This window comes from Peromyscus californicus, unplaced genomic scaffold (assembly GCF_007827085.1).
Source record: "Peromyscus californicus insignis strain IS unplaced genomic scaffold, ASM782708v3 Scaffold_24__1_contigs__length_46423439, whole genome shotgun sequence".
NCBI lineage: Eukaryota > Metazoa > Chordata > Mammalia > Rodentia > Cricetidae > Peromyscus > Peromyscus californicus.
In genome coordinates this window covers 12584623-12610607 of record NW_026294535.1, presented here as the reverse complement: position 1 = coordinate 12610607, position 25985 = coordinate 12584623, and the positions used below count along the sequence as shown (strand labels likewise).

General features: G+C 41.8%; 2 protein-coding genes across 9 annotated transcripts in view; one reads left to right on the top strand and one right to left on the bottom strand.

Moving 5' to 3' along the window:
- Fgd6 (FYVE, RhoGEF and PH domain containing 6) overlaps positions 1-7474 on the bottom strand; it is a 119115-nt gene extending 111641 nt beyond the window's left edge. The window contains exon 1 of the mRNA XM_052753152.1: positions 7223-7474. Coding sequence (XP_052609112.1) covers positions 7223-7238 — 16 coding nt within the window. The 5' untranslated portion in view covers positions 7239-7474. The remainder of the gene's footprint in view (positions 1-7222) is intronic.
- Positions 7475-7756: 282 nt separating this feature from the next.
- The window catches only part of Vezt (vezatin, adherens junctions transmembrane protein), a 117982-nt gene continuing 99753 nt past the window's right edge, over positions 7757-25985 (top strand). For 7 of the 8 annotated variants that reach the window (XM_052753143.1, XM_052753142.1, XM_052753141.1 and 4 more), the window contains exon 1: positions 7757-7890. In XM_052753143.1, the coding sequence (XP_052609103.1) occupies positions 7855-7890 (36 nt within the window). In that variant the 5' untranslated portion in view covers positions 7757-7854. Of the gene's footprint in view, positions 7891-20893; positions 20993-25985 lie in introns of those variants that run through there. The other variant, XM_052753140.1, reaches the window with a different exon arrangement.

The window sequence follows — 25985 nt, the reverse complement described above, 5'->3', positions numbered from 1 at the left end:
TACTCTTGCAAATTCCTGAAATTGTCCTTAAGTTCTAGTGTAACACAGCTTTGGACAGACTTTACATTTCTTAGTTAATCCACTACTGATTTTCCTCTAACTTTGACGTTAATTCGTTGGCTTTTATTTAGTGACTCTATATAGCATCTTCAGCTCATCTACTGTGTCTTAAGAGTTTCCTACAGTATGCAACTCTTTAAGTTTCTCACATAAATCAGCACCACTGTTCAGTGACAAGATCTGTGTAACGGCCTATTATAAAGAATGTCTACCTGATAAAACCCCCAAAACATTCTGAAAAACTAATGTGGAAACCAGACATTTTCTACCCTAAAAAAAAAATCTGAAAGTAAACTCACTGGTATTAATTGAGGTTCATAATGAGGTTGGTATTTCTCTGTCCAAGGATCAATTGGGAGTTTCATGATATTTCTTCATAGAGCTTTGTCACATGCCCAGGCCTGGCTCCAGATCAAACAATTGGAGAGTATCTGAACATACAATCTGTACATCTGTATTGCTTTCATTTCCCATGGGTGACTGATTATGTCTTTTATCCTTCACCAGTAAGCACTATGTGCTTGCTGTTTCTCTGAGCAAGGGTCTCATTATATAAGCCAGGCGGGTCTCAGACTCACATCATTCTTCTCTAGTGTCCTGGGAATTACGGCCTGGACTATCAAGCCCAGCATTAAAGGAAGGATGACCTTAAATGTTCTGGTGCAGCAACTGTTTCTCACCATTGCACGTCAAGTATTTCATCAACACCTATTATACAATGCTGCATTTGTGCAGGCCGGCTCTTAGTCTACATGAACTTGACAACAGCTTTACACAAAGGGCCAAAAGAAGGGAGCTAGAGCGATGACTCTGTGGTTAAGAGTGCGTTCAGTTCAACCATGAGGGGCAGAGTTCGGTTCCAGCACCCACACAAGAGAGATCACAACCACCTGTAACTCCAGCTCAAACGGATATGACTCCCTCTTCTGGCCTCCACAGGCACTGCACTCACATCTGAACATACACCCAAAGAGACACACATAAACAAACAAAACAAAGTATTTTTAAAGACCTAATAAATCTAAAAATGATACCCAGAAACTATATTTCTTTTAAGTTCCTGTAGGAACTTCTACTTGTCAATCATACCTCCCGAGAGGACTTGAGTTCAAACACATTTTATCTTACACTTCTTAAATTAGCTTCTTCAACAGAATCTAATAATTAATTTAAAAAATTTATTTATAAAACAATCTCAAAATATATGCTGCACAGGACTGTTCAACGTTGTTTCATTTACTCGCACACAGAGAAGCTTTGATATTTCATTTGTGCTGATTTTCTTCTCAACAAAGGAAATTAGTCATAACACTTGGAAAAATATTACATGGAACTGAGTAAAATAGTAGAAAAAAAAAAGCAGGGTGCTCTACTTCCTTTCCTGAGCAAGAAGGGGTTTCTCAAACTCTGGTATTATAAGCACTGCCAAGATTTTACAACAGATGCCTTATCAAACTCAATTCCTAGGTACAAGGTTATCATAAGGCAGGCAATGAATTTTCAAAATAATACAAATCCCCAAAGCAGTCAATTTTCAGTTAGCTGTTCGATACACACGTTATTAGCCTGAGGTTTGGTTCTTGTGGGTTTTGGCAATGCTGAAATAGTGTATTAGATTAAATTCCCCATCCATCAAGTCAAATCTTAAGGGAAAGTGTGACTGCCTGAGGACTTGTCCCAATCTCCCTTCTTCTTCTTCAATAAAAACTGACAGACTGTCACGGTGATTTCATTTCTGTCATTCTTAAAACGTCCTAGGTCTGGGATTTTTTTCAGAGAATTAAAAATAGGAGTTTTTACAAGACAAAATGAGTTCTGGAGAGCAGTTACTACAATGTTCTTCACATTTCTGATCTTGTACACTTAAAAATAGTTAAGACAGCTCAGCATAGTGGTGCGTGCCTGTAATCCCGGTACTTGCTCTCAGAAGGCTGAGACAGGATTGTTACAAGTTTGAGGCTAGCCTGAACTATACAGTAAGATCCTGTCCCTCAAAACTGAAAGAGGTTGAGACCGTCTATTTTACCACAATTAAAAAGAATCCCGGGCCAGCCAGATGACTGGCCAGATAAAGGTACTTGCCACACAAACCTGGAGACCTGAGTTCAAGTTCCAGAACACACGGAAAGGTGGAAGGAGAACTGTCTCCACCAAGCTGTTCTCTAAGCTTCATGTGCACACTGTGTGTCCCCCCCCACACACAAACACACCATACAACACAATGATAATAATTTAAAAGATTTTTTTTATTTTTTTATTTTTATTTTTTTTTTGGTTTTTCGAGACAGGGTTTCTCTGTGTAGCTTTGCGCCTTTTCCTGGAACTCACTTGGTAGCCCAGGCTGGCCTCGAACTCACAGAGATCCGCCTGCCTCTGCCTCCCGAGTGCTGGGATTAAAGGCGTGCGCCACCACCGCCCGGCTAGATTTATTTTTTAAAAGAGATAGTTTAGCCAAGCGGTGGTGGTGCACGCCTTTATTCCCAGCATTTGGGAGGTAGAGGCAGGCAGATCTCTGAGTTTGAGGCCAACCTGGTCTATAGAGTGAGTTCCAGGATGACCAGGGCCACACAGAGAAATTCTGTCTCAAAAAGCCAAAATAAATAAATAAGAAAGGGAGGAAGATAGAGTTCATCTAACTAATCTTTTACTTTCTGACCTTTGAGTCTAGTCAGAAGGTTCAAGATCATTTAATCAAGTCATTTCGCTTTTCATTGAAAACATTTTATTACCATTCACTTTGTTGTTATTGTCTTGCTATGGATCCCCAGGCTGACTTCAAACTCTCAATCCTTCAGCTCAGCCTCCCAAAAGCATTTAATTACTTGCTAGTCCCAATTTTAGCCTTTCCTTCCATTCTAAATGTTAATACTCTGATCCTGCCCCTTGGGGCTGCCCTGCCCTCATGGAGTGGGTCACCTACCAGCCCACGGCTGCATCTGCCCAGCATGCCAGCATGGTTCCCTGCATTCTCAGGATACCCTCGGGGGTCCCCCAACGCAATAATTCTAACACTATTGCCTCACCCTCCCTAAATCATAGTTAATCTCTAGTAGCGATTTCTGTTGTAGGAATTTAGCAGAATCATTGTATGGGGTAGATATGGGAAAGAACAACTGTTTTTTTAGAAGCACTTTAACCTTGAAGAATCCTTGTAGAAAAGAGTGACTGTTTCCTGTAATCTATAGAATTGTTTTGCTGAAAGGGCTTTGCAGCCATCCCATGACTTTGGTCACAAGACACCTCAGGCACACCTGAGGCTTTTGTATTATTGTGTATTGTACATGATACATACATAATAATTAGACTAGAGTCATGAAGGCATATGATGCTCTCCTTCAGTAAGACATGTAAATTAAGATTAGGGACTATGGTATGAAGAAATACTTTGTGTAATAATCAATAAATACGCCTTTGTAGGGCTGTTCGGGGTTCAGTCCATCAGAAGAGGCTGGACCTCCCTGCTGCCACATAGGCCTTAAAATTTCATCTTGGAGTGCCTTCTTTCTTCAACCGACCAGCGCTATACAATGCACCCCAACAAATTCCAGTCCTTCCTTCGAGTCTGCTTGCAAGAGACAAATTCCTGTTCTCTCTTAATGTCACAGAAAGCAAGGTAAGTGCATATGAGCCAAGGCCGACTCCCAGGAAACACAGCACAGCATTATGTTCTAAAGCCTGTAACGCATGCACACTCATTAACTAACTGTGAACTTGGGCTTACTATGGTTAGTTACCTGTGTATTCAAGTGGAAGAAGTCAATAATATAACTCAAAGAGCCCAGCTTATTCATGGTCTTATTCATCGTGTTCCCAGCGCTGAAAGGGGGCCTGAGAATGGACAGCTGCCACATATAGGACACTTAATGTGTCTTCTGTGACAGAAAATTTATTAACTTCAATATGCAACTTAACATCAAATGGTGTGCTGAAGGCTAATGAGATGGGTCAGTGGTTAAGAGTACAGTGAATACTGTTTTATAGAAGACCTGAGCTCAGTTCCCAGCACCCATGTGAGCAGGGCAGGGATTTAGGGGATGGAGAGAGTCGGGGAGGGTTCTACAATTGACTGTAACTCCAGTTCTAGGGGAATCCAACAACCCCTTTTGAACTCTGTTGGCAACTGTGTTCATACATACACAAACCTCTACCCACCACACACATACACACACACACACACATTTCAAAACAAATCTTAAAAAAAAAAAAAATGATGTTTTGAAAAGGGAGCAGGATGAACTTTGATAGGATTATTGTATAATTCCTTAATGACTAATAGGAACAAGTGTTTGCCAAGTCACTGGTACAGCAATATACAAAAATCTTTCCTTCCAATGATTTCTTTTTTAGTTTTTGGAGATAGGCTTTGCAGTGTAGCCCCGCATATCCGTGAACTGCAGTCTTCCTGGCTCACCCTCTCTAATACCATGTCAGCTTCATTAATATTTTTTAAATTGTATTTTACTTGTGTGTGTGTGGGGGGGGGGGGGTAATTGTATTCCATAGCACACATGTTTGATGACAACTTTCATTGTGTGGGTCCCAGGAATCAAACTCGGGTCATGAAACCATCTCACTGGCCCTCATTATTTTTAATGGCTCTATTCTAAAACAAACATGGCTAAAAACAATACTAACGAGACGTTATATTGTGATCTGCTCCAATGTGAAACCTTGAAACCAGTGCACAAAGTTTGGAAATGGATCCCGCACCTCTGGATCTTGACACTGTGGTAACAACAATCAGACCCAAATGCTTCTTTGGCGCAGTGAGCAAATCTTTTATTTACCCAGCTGTTTGGCTCCAGGGACGTCTAAGGTAGAAAAGTAAAGTGCCAGTCCCCTTTTACTGTCCTAAACAGACCCGTCATCTGTCACACACAGGTGGGCTTGGCACATGCGTACACTTACTCTCTTGCTTATTGCACCAGCCCGAATGCAAAAAAGCACAGGCATTAAGGAAATAGTGACATGGATATACACACAATGACGGAAGATTGATGATAGATAGGTAGGTAGGGTAGGTAGGTAGGTAGGTAGTATACACACAATGATGGAAGATTGATGATAGGTAGGTAGGTAGGTAGGTAGGTAGATAGTATACACACAATGATGGAAGATTGATGATAGGAAGGTAGGTAGGTAGATAGGTAGATAGATGGATGGATGGATGGATGGTTGGATAGATAGTCTATCTCCTTTTTTTTTCATATACTACTTAGCATACTTCCAAACTCTCTTCTATGAGCTCACTCTTTAACAGCTGCAGAAAAAGAAAAAAAAAAAACCAACAACAAAGTGAGCTCTTCTTCAAGGCACATATGACTCCAATGCTGTACAAGAGCCCCTAATCTTAAATGAGGCCAACCTTCCCAAGTACACTGGAATAGACGAAAAACACTCTGTACGCCATGAGTAACTTTCCCCCCCAGGGTTAATAAACTTCCTCGTTCTGACCCACATACACATAGCTCGTGAGAACAATGTATATGTAACTTTGTCACAGAGGGGTGGGAAAAAAAAACCTCAGTCTTCTTCCACATCCCCGAGACATAAGAAAAACATATAATAAATCTCATCAGATGGATGAGCAAAAAAGTAGTTAATGTTTCTCAGCAAGCCATGCTAAAAAAAAAAAAAAAAAAAAAACCTAACTCAGCTAGACACAGGAAGTGTCTCTCTTTTAAATACCACAAAAATGCTGTGGATTTCCTTAATTGTAAAGTTGATAAGTATAAAAATAGCTTGCCTTATTCCAGCGTAATTCGAATGAAAACAATCATAAACTTCCAGATTTGAGCCCTAGACATTTTAATTAATAAATTTTTAAATGTTTATTTGAATGTCAACTAATTATACTAATTCAGCAATTTAAATAAAGTTGAATGAAGGTAAGGCACAGAAAGTTAGGCTAAAAACAATCCACAGTGTATGTGGAAAACCTCTCTTAAAAAAAAAAAAAAGAAAGAAACGTTTGTAAATGACTCTCTTGTGCATGATGATCACATGAATGAATACACATAACATCAAAGAGAGAAGATCTACACTTTCTACCGTGAATACTTCAGCCCCTTCCTTTCTTACTGCTCCTAAGTTCTGGCTTGTTTAATGAAAGTTGATTATGCCTAGCAAGGACTATTCCAAGGCTTTAGAAATACAAATCAGAACATTTGGTGTTGCTCTTTGACAGTTTCAAGTTGCAGGAATTTTAAACAAACGCCAAAGCAAGCAAAGAAAATTTAATCTGATACTTCAGTGTTTATTCTAGACGTAACTGAAGGGACGCCTTAAAACTATTTTACTACGAAATTCCTCATCGAAGTCTCTTCAAATGCGGATAAAGTTGTTTTAAAAATATTCCATACCTTATTAAATTCTGATTTTACAAATAAGCTACGTTCTTATAAAAAAGGTCCGCAACGTCACTTGGGCACTTAAAATTTGGAAAATAAAAATTGCCCCTTAAGAATGTTTCTCAATACAATGACCAGAAATGCTTCAATTTACACAGAGGTAAGCGGAGGCTTTGTCATTTGGGTGAGTGGGAAGGAGGCAGACAGAAAATAAGGCTTTGTTTACACTGTCGGGGTACGAGTAGGGAAAAAACAACATTAAGAAAAGGTGAAGAAAAGAAAAAAAAGGGGTGGGGTTTTTGTTTGTTTGGGGGGGTTGCTTATCGGTTGTTTTTTGTCTTTTTGCCATCTAACAGTGCACTTTATTGCTCAGGTAATAGGACTTAAAACATCAGGGTATGACCAGCTCCGTTTGAACTTCCTTACACACGCGAAGAGTTGCGCTCCATAAAGACCAGGTTTTCAAAAGCAACCCAGGCTAGCCGCGGAATTAGTTCAACTCTGGAAAACTGCCCTAGTTTAGAATAACCGACTCCTCCGCATCCGACTCCAACGCGTCCCGCACCGCGCACAGGCGACCTCGCCTAAGCCCGGGAGCCAGCGCCGCGTCGCCGTCGCTTCACCTGGGTTCAAAGAGGCGGAGATCCCGGGGAGGAGGCGGGGGGGGGGGGGGGAAGACCCCACGACCGGCGCCAGGCGACCGGCGCCAGCCCCGCAGCGGCCACCCGGAGGGGAAGGTGGAAGCCAGCGGGAGCCCGAGCCCGCCGGCGCCCGCAGCCACTTCCCAGCCCGGTGCGAGCGCGGCCACTTACCGGCGGCAGAAGTCATGACTGCCCCGCGCCGCTCACGCCCTCAGTCCATGGCTCCCGGTCGGTCCACACGCCCCGGAGTTCCAGCAGGAGAGAAAACTCCTCCGCGGCGCCCACATTCCGTCCCGCACCCTCCCTCACAAAGGACGGACGCCCCGGCTGCCCGCGACCCTCCGGCGTCCCCGGGGCGCTAGCGGCCGGCGACGGGACGACGAGCACGAGCGCCGCTCCGCCGCGCTGCGGGACGACCGCCGGGGCGCGCGCACGGGGGCCGCGAGCTCGCAGCCGCTTCGCGGACGCGCGCCCCTCCTGAAGTCCGAAGGGGGAAAAAAAAAAAAAAAAAAATCCGCGCTCCGGGCGCCCCCTGGTAGTCCCGGGATGTAAAAGGCAGACAAAAACCATCGCTCTCTCCAATAGGAGCTCAGGAACACCCGCCCGCTCCCGCCCCTCCAAGCCGGCACGCTCACCCTCTGCTCCAATCAGCAGCTCGGAAGGGGGCGTGCGCCGCGAAGCATGCCGGGAGTTGTAGTTTTCGGCGCTCCCCCAGAGGTGGGCAGGAGCAGAAGCCCGGGTTGCTGCCTGCCCTCCTTCCTTCATTTCCCATCGTGCTGAGGCGGGTGGTATGGCGGAGAAGGATGACACCGGAGTTTGACGAAGAGGTGGTGTTTGAGGTGAGGAGAAAATGGCGGGGAGCGTGGACCGTCTTTGTTGAAGACGGGCGAGAGGAGACGCGAGGAGGCAAAGCGATTCGGATGGGGAGGGATCGGGCGGCGCGCGCCTGCGGGCCTGGGTCACCAGTCCCTCGCTCTCTCGGGGCCTACTGGCTGCAGCCGCCTGACAGGTGTAGCCCGCGGGGTCCTGTCCGGGCTGGCGGATGCCCCAGGCTCAACCAGAATGCCCAGAGCTTGCACTGTTGGCCGGCCCTTGCGAGCCCGGTTCTACCCTTGCCCGATGGCTGCACCGCCCGGGACTGCGCCTCGCTGGGGCGGGGCCGAAACGTGCCCGGTACTCTCTCTACTACTTAACCTCCTCCCTTTCAAGCCTTGATTTTTGCGGGTCTGCATCCAGGAGTGCCTCCGGTTATCATCATCATAGGCATCATCAAGGCGTGGCCTTTGGAATGCCGGCAGCAGGTGCCAGCTTCCTCTCTGGGTTTACGGTCTGTTCAAAGAGTGTGAGACCTGTGGCCAATGGTGAGGGCTCCGGCATCTCAGCACCTACGGTTCCATTCTTTTGTCCTTGCTGTTGCGCTAGGTGTAGCCAGTTCTGAATGGAAGCTCTGGTCTGGATGTGAATGCTTTTGTGTAGGACTATTTTAGGAGGTCTCTGCCATCTTGAATTAAAAAAATAAAGTCTGGTGTTTTTAATGCCATTTTTTTCCAACAGACAGGTCAAAACCCACACCCTGTAATGGGAATGTGTGTACTGAATATGTATGCCTTCTTACTTTCCCTCAGCCAACTAGATTTTAGGAAATTAAGACAAGAAAGAGAAAAGAAATCCCCCGTGCTGTACAATGGGAGAGTGAGGCATGGTATAGAATGTGAAATGTTGACATATGTACTAACTGTCAATGGAAGGCTCATTTTGGAAACCGTTGTCTGTTCTTAGCACTTTAAAAAAAACTACACCCAGCAAATGATACCCTAGAAAAATCGTCAACCATGAATGAAATTAGAAAGATGGATGGGAGAAAATGTACTGCAGGAAAAGGATTTTGAGTATGCCAAGGATCGGGGTGGGGTGACAATATTTAATGTGCAGTTTGAGGGGCCGGAGTGTGGAGAGCTGCCATATAAAATGATTTTATGTGGCTATGATATCTAAGTGGGAAATATGATTATTTTGCTATAATGAAGGGTCTAGGTATAAGGACTTCAATAGAGAAAACAAAACCATACACTTTGGAAATCAGAGAAAAATTAATAAAATCATGACTTGGACAGTCATTTCTAATAAAAAAAAACGGAGGGAATGGCTACAGAGTGAATGTGGGGGATAAAAGGGAGGCAAAAGTAGGTGGCTGAATTTTTTTTACCCTACTTTCTTTGATTTCTGGACAGAATTTTTTTTTTTTTAATGAAAACCAAAACATTGTGTTGAGCTGAGCGTGAGTTCCATTAGTAGAGTGCTTGCCCCCAGCGCACAGCAGGTCCCTTGGTTCAATACCCAGCACCACATAAACTTGTTAGGGTGGTGTACATAAGCCTGTAATTCTAGCTCTCAAAAGGTAGCTATAGGAGCATCGTAGGAACTTCAAAGTTAGCAGCTACTCAGTGAGTTGGAGACTAGCCTGAGATATGAGGGACCCTGTCTCACAGCAAAACATTTTGTTATAAAAGATAAAGCAAAAAAAAAAAAAAAAAAGTTTTTTGATTTTTTTTTTCTGTTCAAACATATGACTATGTGTGATTTTAAAAAAAAATTAACATTTAATATACCACGGAGTTTTGAATATATTTTTAAATTTAAATTTGTTGTTAATCTTGTCCCCTCCCCACTTTTGGGGGAGGGAAGGGAGAGAAAGGGTTTTATAATCCCAGCTGTTCTTGAACTTCCCACTCTCTCATCTCAGCCTCCTGAGTATCTGGGATTATAGTGTATCCCATCATGTCCCACAATGATAACATTATATTGCTTAGATTTACAATTATAGATTTAGCAGCCATTTAAAAATTATGTATTTACGATTTCGGTGCTAGGGATTGAACCCAGGGCTTGCCCATGCTTAATAAGCATGCTACACTGTCAGCCTAGCTTCTGAAAAGTTGATTTTCATGAATTCTTTTTGGTTTCGTCTTACTCAGCAGCACATTCCTTTTATGTTTTAATATTTTATGTGTATGGATATTTTGCCTGCATGTATGTGTGTTCTTGGTGCTCTTGGAGACCAGAAGAGGGTGTGAGATCCCCTACAAGAGTTACAGTTGTGTCCCACCATGTGAGTGCTGGGAATTGAACCCAGGTCCTCTGCAAGTACAATCAGTGCTCTTAACCACTGCATGATCTCTCCAGCCTCTTCATGAATTATCCTTCTATTGCCTTGCCATTATCCCATCTGTAGACTTACTTTTCCAGCCTTCTGGTTAACTTTTTTGATCGTAACATAGTAACATAAGGAATGTGTTCATGCTAAGAGTGTACACATTGATGGATGGTCAACTAATCAATGGAGCATCGCTGATACCAGTGCCTCCTTTCTGCTGTTTTTAAGTTACTATTCCCCACCCCAAAGGTAACGGCTGTTCAGAACAGTAATAACTAGCCTAGGTCAGTTTCATGTGCTCTTACTGTTTACACACCGTGAAGCTTCATTTACACGCTCTTTTTCTGTCTCTCTCTTTTTTCCTTCTGGCTTTGTGAGAATCATTTATATGATTACCTAGGCATTTTATTTTGACGCAGTATTTCGTGTGACTATGTGGCTCTTTTAATCAGGTCTTCTGAGGATGTGTTTTAGGTAGTTTCTGCTTTGAAATTACTGTAAATAGTGTTAGAATCTTTCAGTGTGTGTTTTTGTTAAGCATGTTTCTGTTGGGCATATACTTAGAAGTGGAGATTCTGGATTATAGAAGATACATATATTTGTCTTACATAGATATTGTCAAACATCATTCCATAACAGTTATCCAAACTCCTGTCAGCAGTGGTTAAGAGGTCTCATTGCGCCACATCGTTTACCGGCACCCTTTCAGACATTGTATCAGTCTGGTAGATGTGTATTGGTATTTCTGTGTGGTTTTCTGTATCTTGGATATGGAACTTAAGATGCCTGATGATATGTTTAATGGCCAGTGTGTTTTCCATTGGTTCTCTCTTACTATTAAAGGGGAGAAAAAAATATATATAATATATATATATATATTTATATATATATACTACAAGTCCTTAATTGTGTATCTACCTCTCATCCCTTAGGCTGTATGTGGCTTCTGCCCATTTTTTGAAATAAAATTTATTCCGTTTCTGTGTGTGTCTGTATGCACGCATGGAGGTCGGAAGACAGCTCGCCAGAGTTGATTCTCTACTTCCACCACGTGGGCCCTCAGAATCAAACTCAGACCCTCAGACTTGGCAGCAAGTACCTTTGCTCACTGAGTCGTCTCAGTGGCAGCCTCTGCACACTCAAGAGCTTCTTTGAAAGAGCAGACTCTCCTAGATTCCTTAAAATCCACATGATCTTTTTTTCTTTTATGGTCAATGCTCCGAGGAAATATTTGCATTCCCTAAAAATCACAAAGACTTTTCTCTGAAAGCTTCATTTGACCATTGATCTGCCTGCCATGTTTTCCCCATATGGCTATGTGGTTGGTCTGGTATCATCCCTTCCCCCATTAAAATGTTTTGTTTTTGTTACAAATCAAAGCGCTATTTTATTTTATTGAGACAGGCCTCACTACGTAGCCCTGGCTGGCCTGGAGCTCACTATGTAGACCAGTCTGGTTCAGACCCATAGAGATGGTGTCTTTGGCTCCTTGAATGCTGGGGTTGAAGGTGTGCAACACCACATCAGGCCCTTTTTAAAGGGCCACCCCTTTTTAAAGTCTTACTGGGTAAGCTCGGCTTTCCTCAAAGACTTGTGATCCTCCTGCCTCAGCCTCCAAAGTGGATTCCAGTCATGTGCTATATCACCACTGGTAAGTTTTTGCTTTTTTCTCCTTGTGTCATATGATTCTCTTTATTATGCCTTTGGCTGCTCTTGACTCACTGTTCCATATGACCTCTAAAATGATGAGCCTGGGAATTTCAGTTTTTAGCACACCCAGTGAAAAATTTGTTTGCGATTATATTAAGTCTGTAGATTAGTTTTGGGAAATCTGACATCTTTGTGATATTGAGTCTTCTAATCCAAAACACTCATTGCCTGCCTTTTGTTTTTGTTTCTTCATATTGAACCAAGAACTTTGTACGTGTTAAGCATATTCTCTGCCACCCAGTTGTACCCTCAGCTTCCTTAAAAGAGTCAGGCAGCCTCCCATCTCTTGGTGTCCTAATACTGATTTTAAAAATTGAGAATTATCTCTTCCTTGAAACTGTAGCTAAATTGGCCCTTTAAAAATAGTCATTTGCTCAAAAGGAGAGTGAATAGAGTCATCAGTCTGTTTTATAGTTATAATTTTGTATTTTGATTTTTTTTCTTTGAGAGGTATTATAATAGAAAGGTATGGGCTCTAAAGCAGGAGGTCCTATTCCAGCTATTTACTAGTTAATGTGACTTTGAGCAAGTTGCCGATCTAAGCTTCAAGTTTCTCCACAGTGTATGGAAATAGTAAATCTACTTCAGAGAGCAACCTTGAATAGTAAATGACTGACTCTGCAATTGCTTAGGTTAGGACCTGCTGCATTATAAGCATTCAGCAGGTATTATTAAAATTTTATAGCAAATTGTCCTACATTTAGGTCAATACTTTTTCCCTCTTTGTTATTTTGAGACGGGGTTTCATATGTGTAGCCAGGTTGGTCTTGAACTGGTGGTATTCATCGTGCCGAGATCACCTTTGTGCATCACCACACCCAACTGTCTGTCTGTCTGTCTGTTTTGAGAGAGGGTCTCACTGTGTAGCCCTGGCTGGCCTGAAACTCGCTTTGTAGCCCAGGCTGGCTTCAAACTCACAGAGATCTGTCTCTTTGCCTCCCTCCCAAGTGCTGCAATTAAAGGCATATACCACCATGACCAGCCAGCTTTTCTTTTTAGGAGTAAGTCCTTAATTTTTAGTCTCATTTAGGAGACTAAACTAGTTGGAACTTACTATATGCAATGACTATTTATATCTTTTTATATTTCATAGATTAGAGTTTCAGCTTAACAGATAGACAATTTAAAAAATTAGTTTTGGGTTTTGTTTGATCGGCTTAATATAGTTTATAATTTTTAATTGTTTTTTAAAAAATTACAGATTTTATGGAAAATATTATTTATTTTATGCCTTTGTGTTTATTTGGCTGCTTTTTCCTCCTAGCTTCATGAGGTAAAACCTTGAATTTTGAAAAATCACTTACAAGACTATAAATTTTCCTATGAGTACTGCATTGGCTGTATTTCATGAACTGTGATGTGTAGTTCACCTCACAGTTTTGTGATTACCATCTTGATCTCTTCTTTAACTCATGAGCTAGTTTGGTACTGGTTAAAGGATTTGCGTCGTTGGTGATTATTTTTCCCCGTGTCTCTCAGACTTGTGATTCTAACCCTAACTGTTGTGGACCATATCACCTGTATTCCTTTCCCGGCTACATTCCAGCTGGCTTCAGCTAGTACACTGGAGGAAGCAGTGCCTGGCTACATTCCTCCACCTAAAGCTACAACTCTTACAGGGGTTATCTTCTCTTTTAACTTGAACTTTGACAGGATTCCAGATGCACGTTCCCGTAGCTCCTGTGTTTATGGAAGGTCCTAACTCCCTGTCAAACAAAACCAATAACCAACCCATTTTTTGAACAGTCTTAATATCTGAAAAGGTCCAGCTCTAACCTAGAGAATGTAAAAAGAGAAGGCACAAATTAACATTGTGTGTAATCTGCTCTCGTTAGTTTAGATTGATAATCCTATCAGCTGCTACGGTGGCACTGCTGCGGCTTCATGGCTGCAACTGCAGTGAGAGGAGACGGTAATCTGCAACAGGAGACAGTAATCGAGAGGAATAAATGCTTGCTAATCATCAGAGAATCTGCCACCATTGGGCTATCGCACAGAAATCCGAAATAGCAGAAAGGACAAACCTTAAAGAAGATTCATTCTCTTATTAGTCCATATGTTACTGGCCCGTGGCGTCTGGAGTCTGTAGAGTTCTGTGAAGTATGGCCTTCTCACCAAACATGACCTGCTGGCTCATAACTATGACTTTTAAAGAAGTCTAATGGACTAGTGGGTAGGCTTTTATCTCCTCTAAACCAGTTACAAGTATTTGATTTTGGATCATCTGGGCTTTTTGCAATTATAGGGTCACCTCTTTGGATGCCATAAAAGTGTTGACTAAGATGTTTTGCAAACTCAGTACCCAAATTTTGAATTGCAAACTTCATTGATGATCCAGAACACATTGCAGCACCACCAAGCACATTGAGTTTTGCACCCATACATACATGAATACGTAGCCAACAAGGTGAAAGGCTTTTCCCAGAAGCCCACAAAGAATGGTTCAATGTTGACTCAGCCACCGCTGGCCATAGGTCTGTTCTACAGTATGTTCAACTTTAAGAATAGTTGCAAGGTCTCCAAGAAAAACAAATCCAAAGCAGGTCTCAAACCATATGTTACCCATGGTTGTGGGACTCCTCAGACCCCAAACACTACCACCAGGAGGTTCCTCCCTCAGGACTCAGGTAGGCCTGGCTCACCCAGACTGTGCACAGTCCCTAGTTAAACCCTTCTGAGCAGAGAACTTGTGAGGCACGCTTCCTTGCCCACTCTGATTTGACTCTTTCTCAGCCAGTGCACTGTATTCAGGCTTTGCTCATTAGCCCTGTTTATAGATTCTTAGTGCTATATCAGTGTGAAACCAAGTTCCCAGAAGAGAAAAGCTACATTTGCTAAACATACTACAAGGCCAACTGACTGATTGCAGAGAGCTAGAGTCATTCACATTGGGAGCCAAATTTATCCCGGGCTGTCCTTGGCCCTCTAAATAACCATTTATTGTCCACCTTTGTGTGTGACACAACGTCCTTGTGATTATTAGATAAATCCTTTGGGAATGTTTAAACAGACCCCTAGCTTCTACCAACTTAAAGACTAAGAATGTCATCAGATAGTATCTGAGGCCAGTAACAGATCAGGACCAAGAGCCTTGATTTAGAATGCCTATTATTCTGTTACTGCAAGAGCTTCATGAGATTGTGGGACCATAGTGTCTGAGGTAACCTGGATCTGTGTTCTCCTACCACCATTACTGGTATTAGGCTCTGCAATAAATTACGTCTTTTGTATGTATTTCTGTGTCTGTTTATATGATGCCTGTGTATGTGCAAGCATTCCTGTGCATTGGTGCAGGTGTGCACATTCCACAACACACATGTGGTGGTCAGAGGACCAATGGGATGTAGGTTCTTACCTCACACCTTGTTTGAGACAAGAGGATCTTGTTCAGTGCTGTGGATGCCAGGCTAGCAAGCCCATGAGCTTCAGGAGATCCTGTCTCTCCCTTCCATCTCTCCATCTCTTAAATTACAGACATGAGCGACTATGCCTGCTTATATGGATTCTCAGGATTTGAACTTGTGTCCTTGGGCTTGTGTGAGGTTGCTTTACCCACTGAGCCATCTCCCCAGCCCCAGAATAAATGATCTTTCAATCCCTTTGAAATGAGAGCTGTTTTGCATCTGTATCAGCCTTAGACCCTAGCGGGGAAAACAGAAGCCTATCTATCACCCAAAAGCGGAAAGGAATTTGGTGTTAGAAATCAAATCGGTGGTTGGCGTATTGTTAAAAAGTACAGAGTAGGCTCTCACTGTTGCTGTCCTCGTACAGCCAAGAATTCCTGGGCATAAAGAGGAAAAGCCCAGCATGGTGGTACAAGCCTACAACGACCAGCCCTAGGGACTCTGAGACAGGGGGATTGCAAGTTTGAGACCAGCCTGAACTTTGTAGTGAAACCCTGTCTCAAAAAAAGCCAAGACAGGGAGAGAATGTGGGTTCTGCTTTCTTTCCCCCTTCCAGATCTCTGACAGTTACACCCCAATGTGGAGAATTCTAATCTGCATCCCCAAGTTTAACTGCAAGGTTGGCGAGTGTCAAGTGCAGCTTACCTGTGTCTCTAACACAGGAGATACAGTGGGGTACGAGAGGTGCAGTGGAGGCAGGAAGCCAGACTACTACATCTGCAGAGGCCCAGCCCTCCTTCCCTGAGAAAGCAGCTTATCTGTGTCTATAATACAGGAGATACAGGGGAATGTGAGAGGTGCAGTGGAGGCAGGAAGCCAGACTTCTGCATCTGCAGAGGCCTAGCCCTCCTTCCCTGAGAAAGCTCGTCGTGGTTTTTCATGCATTTGGTGTAGTACTGTGCACTCTAATGATTTTCTCAGAGTCAGAAGTCTAGCTCATACATGTCACAGACTTTGAGAGGCTCATACCACATTAAATTTAAAAAGGTTTTGTTTTGGAAAGTATCCCAAGAATATCCCTTCTTTTTAACGCTTATGATATCTTTTTAAGATTAGTTTTGTTATTTTTTAATTATATGTATGTGTGTGGTATGGGCTTGTATGTAGGGACAGAAACATTGAATCCCCTGGGAGCTGGAGGTGTAAGTAGTTGTGAGCCCCTGATGGTGTTGGGGACTAAACCCGGGTCCTTTAGAGGGGCAGTGAACTGTTAACCCGCACCGCCTCTCCACCCTCCTCTTAGGGTATCTTTGGTGAATTTCCTAAATTATTAGTTAGTTTGACTGTGTTTTCAGTCATTCCAGGGCTCGGCTTTGAGTCCTCATGATCTGAGAGATGATATAGGAGAGACACTGTAGAAGGAAGTGGAGGATTCTCGGGCCTGCTTCCCAGTCCTCGCCCTAGGATCTGAGCACCTCAGTTCATCAGGGCTAGATTCCTGTGTTCCTCCACAGTTAATACCTTACAGCGGAGCCTGATGACTCCTTCAGATTTCTTTTTTGAGGCGGGGAGGGCCAGGGTCTCACTGTGTAGTCTTGGCTGGCCTTGTAGACCAGACTGGCCTTAAAACCACAAAGATCTGCCTCCCATTTATTGAGATTAAAGGCATGAGCCACCATGCCCAGCCTTAAGATTATTAATTTTAATCAGCACCTTCTACTAGCGATTCTACCACTAAAGGCAGAGAATTTGGGGACTCTCTGCCTACCCTAAGGACAGTCTTTAGCCACTCAGAACAGCCACAGAACCTGATTTAGAAGCTACTGTGGTAGAGCACTGGCTTAGCATATGTAGGTCCCTACATTCAGTCCACAGTATCAGCAAGAAAAAGGGAAAATACCTAGAAAATGATGGGCAAGGACAGTAATGACAGGAGTAAGATGCAAAATAAATACTGAAATACCAAGACGGCTGTTACTGCATCACTAAGATATTTTGAGAGATAGCATTCTCTACTCACCTTAGAAATGCATTAAAGTTCTGATTTTAGTCTTTCTTAATTTCTCATTTTTTTTCTTTTGAGGCAGGATTTTACTATATAGCCTAAGCTGGCCTTCGTGACCTCACTGTATTACCTAGGCTGGCCTTGAACTTGAGATCCTCCTCTCTCAACTTCCCAAATCCCGGGTTTACAGGGATGCACCACAATACCTGGCTCGTGTTTTTTATATGGTAACTTAATTGCAGAAAGTTTGAATGATTCAGTTCACTGTTAAACCTTGCTACTCCTAGATAGGAAAACACATGAAAATAAGATCTTTACACCCAAAAACCAGGTTTAGCCCAGGATGTCCTTAAGCCTGGGATCCTCTGGCCTCAGCCTCCTGAGTGCTCAGGTTACTGGTGTGCTCCATCATGCTCAGCTTGAGGAACCTTTGGTATTTCCATCCAACTGTGGCTCTTGGTAACCTAATTCTCTAGTTGACACTTTACTATCAAAAGCTTTTGGTGTTCGCTGAATTTCTTTTTTCCTTTCTTCTTGACTGAAAAGATCCTTTTCATGTTTTAATCTGTTTCTCACCTACATCTTTTATACTTCAGGTAGACTGTAAGAGGTTAGCCATTCACTGGTGGTGCCTTCAATTGTGCCCTTTCTGCCCAGGGCAGCAACTGAGCTAAATCAATGAAAACAAAGTAGATGACTCGCATAAACATCTCCCTGCATTGCAAATGGTTTGAGATCATTTAAAAATCCCTCTCTTACTTGAGTAAATCTTCTTGCAGCATATTTTTAAAAGCTATTATCCTTCTTTAAAGAACAAACGGCATTGTGCAAAGTGTTCTTGTGAATTCTTTCCTACTTACATTATTGATTTGAGTAATGACTAATGGAAGGAAGTACATGTCCATGGGCATGGGTGGCATTTGCTATTTTGTTGATGGAGTTTGCTATCTGGAATAAGTGTATGTAACCAATGTTTCCTTAAATTGGGTCTTTTGTTTCAGTTTATGGAACAAAAAGCTCCAAATCCTGTTATTTAAAAAAAAAAAAAAAATCTACTTCCAAGTAGTAGCTGAGAAGCATGGCAACATTGCTACATTTACCACTGTAATAAAAGACTACATTGGTCTTAAGTCACAACCCAATGTCATAAAGGTAGACCACTAGAACTAGCTTATCACCAGATAAATCAAAAGAAACTACATATTTAATATGAATTATAAAAATTAGTGTTGGAGAGCAATTCTTATCTTTTCCCCATTTGCTTCTGTGACTTTTGACTCCATTACATATCCTCTGGGCTCGAGTAGAGATTTGTTGATTTATTTTTAAAATTTAGACATTTGAAAAGAGTCATCAGATTTTTATGTTTTGTGGTCCTGTGGATACAACCAACGGCCCCATGAATGTTACACGAGCTCTTTCACACTCAGCCACACCCTGGCCATCTTCTGTATTTGTATTGCATTTAACTGAAGTCTCCTTGTCTGGGGCTGTGATGCACGCACTGTTTGCTCTCTGGGTTTTGTTTGTACACAGGCACTTGCTACGCTTCCCATGCTGGCCTCAAATTCATTCTTCAAGAGATCCACCTGCCTCAAGTGCTGAGACTCGAGGCATGGGACCCCACTCCTGTCTTTGCCTACATTACTTTTAGGACGACCCTGGCACTTGATGCACTTACTTTAAAACTGTTCATTTTTTACAAAGCATTGTTGAAAGATTGCGTTTGGAGGCTGACTTAGATTCATTAGCGGTAAGATTCTGAATGAATCCCTTAGTTTCCACTCCTGTCCCCCAGTTATAGTAATAACGTCCTTTATGCCAGGTGATTCCTTAGGATGAAACATTTCCTCCCTCTGTAGATTCGAAGTGATCTGAGGCTGTCTGGTGGATGGAATGGTGAGATTGGAAAGACATTAGTTAGGAACTATAAGAAGAGAATCCACTCATGCTCAATGCTCAATGTATGTTCAGGTTGGAACCCCTGACTTAGTGCTAGTTTTCTCTGGTGTTGTACCAACTGTCCCCCCAAGTTCCCAGCAGTTAATATTGCCTGAAGGATTTAGGAGGAAAAGGTCCAAGCTACAAGCAGTGTATTAGTCTTTTGTCTCTGGACTTTTTGAGTATCCATTGAGACTCCATGGTGCTAGAACCACCACGGATTAGCAAACCAAAGTGCCCACTATCTTTAATTTGGAATAAGATATTTGAAGACATCCTGTATTTAAATATGCATTACAATCAGTGTAGCTGATAGAATATAGCCATCTATTTTTTATTAGGAGAAATCATCTTGGCCGATCCACAACCTTTAATTTCCTATAATTTAAGACCTTTATTGAAAACAGACTTTCTACATCAGTATATCTTGCTTTGCTTTACTGGTTATTTATTTTTTATTATTTTTTGATGGCAGGGTATCATTGAACTCTGTATATGTATCCAAGAAGGACTTGGAACTCCTGATCCTCCGGCCTCCTCCACTCACGAAGTGCTGAGATTATAGGCATGCACCACCATCCTTAGTGTCTGAGACTTTCTAAGAAAAGGAATAATCATTTTGAGAGAAAGGTTTCTTTAATATCATTAAGAACCACAGAGTAGGCTTAAGAACCTCACGGAGGGCTGATAAGATGACTCATCCATCAGGTAGACACCAGTTGTCTCGCCTGATGACCTGAGTTTGACCCCACATGCCAGAAGGAGGATGGACTCCCAAAAGTGGTCTTCTGACCTCCACATACACACCATGGTGCCCACCCACCACCCCAGCCCCGTAGATAAATAAAAGTAATAACCGCAGAGAATCTCCTTTGTGCTGTTTTTTACTTTATTATATTTAATTTTTGGTTGTGTGTGTTTGGATTCATCTTTCAAATTTGGAGTAGGCAAAGAAAGAAAAAATGACGTTGATGTCTCCTACCATCCAAACTTCATTTTCCTATTATTTGCATGCTGTTCTCACACAACATTATGTCAGATATGTTTGACCTTCTGGCCTTTTTTAAAAGAAAGATCAACTGAAAATGATAGCTACAAGCACCTCCGCACCTCCCCACTTAATTAGATTTCTAAAAGTGTGGAAGCCTGATAGCATTGAGGCCAGGGGAGACTCAGTCCACCCCACCTTTGCTAGCCTCTCTCTTCTTAGTTAAGAACAGTTCACTGTTGATCTTTATTTTTAGTTGGTTGAATCTATAACCTGCAGAAGTAAGTTTTCCCCTTCTTTATGAGTTTGTTTGATATTTATTTTGTTTTTTATTTAGATAGTTTTTTGACTTAGAGAGAACATTTATATTGTGTACAGGACTGGAAACTTACTCCTTTCAAAACTTTTGCTCATAGCACCTCATGTAAGATTAATTTAGAAGCCAGCAGCCAGGAAGATGTATGAATCTATGTCTTACCTGCTCTATGGGGAATACACAAACTTTTAAATGTACACTGGTGTCCTTTGAAGGTATTTTCAAGCCCCACTCTCCCCATTACCTTCTGCTGTTGCTGAGTAACAGTAGCATTAATGAAATGGTGGTCAGGTGTTTTCAAAGCAATGCTTCTGATAGAAAAATGCTTAGTAATGACAGACACGCCCTCCAGTCCAGTGGCCATTTTGTACTGTAGCTCTGGAAACAAGTGGGAATCCTCAGAGCACAAGTCTGCATCAGATATGGACAAGAGGCAGTAAATCTTTCACCGAGGAAGCTCGAGAACTGAAAACCATGCTGTCTGTGAGTCGTTTAGCTGGACTGTGTTTTATGGGCCCTTTTAATATTTTTAAAATTTGTCATTAGGTTTTGTCTCTGTTGATATTATGGAGCAATTAAATGCCTTGATTTAGGGCTTTTGGAATAAGTGGTATTTTAGAAGTTGTGCTAAAATATGTAAGCTCCAATAAATATTTCTTATTGTTTTATATTTTAATCTTTCAGAGTACTAGCCTGTGAAACTTCCCAGTGCTAAGAGTGGGAAGGCAGTGAGTAGTTCATTTTAGATTCTACTTTACAAATCTTTCCTGGGTTAAAGACAAGCAAAGAGATACTGGTTTCTATAGCAATCTATTTTTCATTGTAGTTTGTTGATTTTGACTTGAAGTTTGATTCTTTAAGTGTTCTTTTAAAATTTTAGAGAATGGTTGCATAATTTGGTAGTGATATTCTTCCTCTTCAGTTTATTTTATGTATTCTGAAGGTAGCCTGGCAGAAATAAGGAAGTCATAGCAAATGAAGGTATTTATCGTTTTCATTGTTAACATCCTCCCCCAGACGAATTCCCATTCTATATGTGATAATCATGTTTAGATCTATGGCTTTTCTGCTTTTTAAGAAAGGTCCTTGTCATGTTGCCTCGGGTGGTGTCTGACCCTGGGTTCAAATGATTCTCCCACCTCAGCCTGACTGTCTGGAAACCTCAGGCCTGTGCTACCATGCCATGACTGTACATCTGTGTCAGTTACATTCAAAGATAGGAGGTCTTTTTTAGTGTTCTAAAATAACAAATACATTGTGATTTGCAGACAGATAGTCTCTCATCAAATCTAATTTTCAGTGCCTTTTCCTTAAAATTTTATTTTGAAGTCAGGATCTTTTAGAGAGGTATTGTTGGCATTGTATAAACTTGTAAAAATATGTGACTGACTTACTTTGTACCACATATGAGTTAATATACATTTGGGGGGAAAAAGTAGTGATTTGGTGACTTCAGAAATGGGAATAGAAGCCCTTTCTGGGCCTCTGAACCAGGGTGGGCACAGACTGGTGTAGGTGGGAAGTCTGCCTGGCAGTTCCTTCCTGAACATCGCAGCTGCGGGTCTCTATTCCAGTGCTCTGTCCCTCACCCTGCAGGGGTAGTTCTAGTGTGACGGCTTTCCTGTTACTTTGTGTTTAATAGAGCCTGGCCAGCCCTAGTAACCGACATCTGACAGTAGTTAGCATTTTGCCAGATCTAACGGTGTGGTTTAAATATAGTAGTGATACTTTAAATAAAAACGTATTTAATAAATCAAATGATTGGTTTTGGTATGGAAAACAGCACAGGATGCTTTTGTTCATTTGCTAAAGTAGCATTTAATTGGAGACTGAGACCTTTTTTATCAGTAGTGCTTATGCTAAGTACATTTTTTTAAACAAGTTTTACATTAATATATTCTTTTACATACATACATGTATGTGTAGCTCAAATAATGCAGAGTTATCAAGACTAGATATGACTTAGTATTAGAAATGCTATGTTAGTCAGTATTGTTTGGGGGGAGCTCCACCTCAACCCCTGGCACCCTGGCTTCCATATACCCAAAGAGTCTGGAATATTCTGGTGGAAGATCCACCTCAACTCCCCTCCCCATTTCTTTCCCCAAACCCGCCCCTTCAAAGCCCACCAAACACAGCTCCTCCCCCAGAGAGGCTCAAGACCACTCCCCCAGGGTATTTAAGCTGCATCCCAGAAAACAGTCACATGATTTTCCAGTCTTTCTTCCCGTTTCCTCTCTGGGGGGCCAGAGAACTGCCTGGGAGTGCTTTACCCATTAAACCTGGACTTTTCTAATTCAGTCTAATTTGGTCTAATTTGGATTGCTGCATCAGCAGAGAGGATTATTGGGGTGCAAAAAAACACAACTTATCAGATATACACATTTATATTTCCCCAGCTCTACTCACAGTGTGTGAAGTACTTGCTCCCCCACCCTTGCCAGTGAGATATATTGCCATATTGATTTTTTGTTGTGTTTAGACATATTTGATTTGATTTGACATATATGAAAGTTCCGCCTACATGTATGTCTGTGCTCCATGCATGTCCGGTGCCCATTGAAGTCAGAAGGCAGCTTGTGAACCACCGTGTAGGTGTTTTGAACCAAGCCCAGGTCCTCTGCTAGAGCAACAAGTGCTCTTAACCACTGAGCCATCTCTCCAGCCCATTGTCCATACCTGTGTCCCGGTATTAGTATTCTTAATACTTGAATCTGTGTATTCAGTAGGCTCACTCTCCTAGCTGCTAGTACTTAAGACTGTAATTCACATTGACTGCCACTCAGGCATCCCCCACCTACCTCCTCCCCAGCCCTTGGATTTCCTAGTCAGGAGCTCCCTGTGGAGCCAAAGCTGGCCCTGATCCAGATCCTCGCCCATCTCAGGAGTGCTGGTGATGTGATCATTTACCGTTTCCTCCTCTGACTGTTGCTTTACCACCATTTATATTTCAGTAAACAGCACCATCAAACTGTTGAAGCCAGAAATGTAGGTACCATCCATGTTTCTCTAGTGCCAGTCACCTTCAGTCACGGCCGACCCTGACCTGATCTCCCATTCTGTTTGGTAATTCCAAGTGTTGGGACTACAGGCATGGGCCACTGTTGAGTTTTACTCTGATTTAAACATCTACTAAATGCTCCCACAAATGTATTCCACAGTCCACTTCACCTAATAACAGGAGGCTGGCTAAGTGATGACACAGGAATCGGGACTGTGTGAGAACACCTGAAAGGCATAAGTAGAAAATCATTCCTAATGTAGAAAGACCTCCACAGTGTAGTAAGTGAAGAAAGCCAGGTGCAGAAAAGTGAATAAAGTACACTTCCATTCTGTATAAACATTTCAAAAGCCATCCACACATTACATAAACACACACTACATTTTGAGGAAAGGCTTCCCAAGTTAAAGAATGTGTATTCCTTTTTGAAAGAAAAAGGCTAAGTACTAAGGGCTGGCTAAACAAAGTTATTTCTCATTTTATATCTTTCAGTTAAATTTTTAATTTAAAAATAGCAAAGCACTAAAAAAGAAATCTGTGAGGATAAGCTTGGTTTCCTTTTATAGACCAAGTAAGTTACCTTTTTGTTATATATCCACAGAAAGAAGTTAACAGTAGAAAATAACCAGAGTTACAGAAGTAGCTGATATCCAGTAAGTTTTAAGAAACATTTGGCTAGTGCTGAATGAGTAACTGGCTGCCGATCTTTCTACAGGGATGTCGTTAGCAGTCAGTCATTGGTACTCCAAGATAAAAGAGAGGATACCGAGGTCAGACTTGGCACTGTAACACAGCAGGCTGTCCCTTAGCTGTAAGACAGAGCCACTGGCCATTCGCCTAATGAAGCGACCTCTGGACTTAGAACTGGGAGCTGTGACTCAAGGGAGCATTGCAAAACTCTGGACAACAGTAAAAGTTCCTGAATGCTTAATGACCAAAAGTTAATAAAAATCAAATATGTGATGCATCCACGGCGTCTCTATCAGTGTTTGCCCAGACGGTGTCATGCAGCTTCACCACAGCCTTGTTTCTGGTTTTTGGATTTTCAAGACAGGGTTTCTCTGTGAGACAGCCCTGGCTGTCCTGAAACTTGCTCTGTAGATCAGGCTGGCCTCAAACTCCTAGAGATTCCCCTGTCTCTGCCTCCCTCCCAAGCACTGGGATTGAAGGCGTGCGCCACCGAGCCTGGCTAACGGCCTCGTGTCTGTACACTGAGCCTGTATGGCACATGCTGTCACCCCACAGTGCCAGCACTGGCTGAAATGCCTCCTTTGAGCTTTCTGTTCTTCCGTGCTGTGAATTACACTTTCTTACAAAGCTTCTGCTCCTACGGAAATGTAGTAGTTTAATAATAATGGGCAAGGAACTCTGAATGTTTTCTTATAATCATTCCTCAGCATGAAAGTATCAATATATTTTGGATTGTATTTTTAGAGGGTTTGATTTTAAAAATTGTGGTTGGTTTAGAGTTTAAATTGCTGATTAGAGTTTAAATTTTTTAAAATAATGTTAAACAAATTTTACTTGATATTAGGACAGAATTACCAAATTTTTCTGAAATGGCCTGCAATACATACTTCTGCCACTTTGCACTATATATTTATGTGAAACAGCATTCTCAGCATGGATGATAGTAAAATTAAAATATCAATCAATTCTGAAAAATGTTGAAGATGCTGTATGTGTCCTCAGTATCAAATAGTCATCCATGATTTCATTCTGTATAAGCAAGAACTTCTATCTCATTCATATATATATTTACTTAAAGCTTTTATTAAATGGTAAAATTATGTCTACTAAAAACTTGTTTAAAATAAATTTATGACTTATCAGCAGAATATTTATTTATCTCTTTTATATACTTATCTACCAATACTGTATAAACTTTATTAAAATAAATTTATGACTTTTCAGCAGAATATTTATTTATCTCTTTTATATACCTATCTACCAATACTGTATAAACTTTATCAGGAACACAAGTGGAAAACGGGTTTTGTTTTGTTGTTATTGTTGTTGTTTTGGTTTTTTGAGACAAGGTTTCTCTGTGTAATCCTAGCTATCTTGGATCTCTCTCTGTAGACCAGGCTGGCCTCAAACTCATAGAGATCCCCCTGCCTCTGCCTCCTGAGTGCTGGGATTAAAGGCATGTACTGCCACCACCTGATGAAAAAAGTTTTAATCAGCCCTGACCAATCAGTACAGTTGTGGAGAACTGGTTCCATGAAGCCTTCTGTCCTGACCGTGGATAGCAAAGTCAGTACACGCTCAAGTCCCTTATACAAAATGAGATAGTGTTTACATGTACCTTGTACACATCCTCCAGTATACTTGATACCTTGTCTAGATACTTAGGTACCGAATATAATGTATATATATAGCTGTACTGTACTGCTTCCAGAATGATGACAAGAAAAAAAGTCTTAACAGTGTTGTAAGCAGATGCCAGATTTGTTTTCCTTTCTACCCACTGTT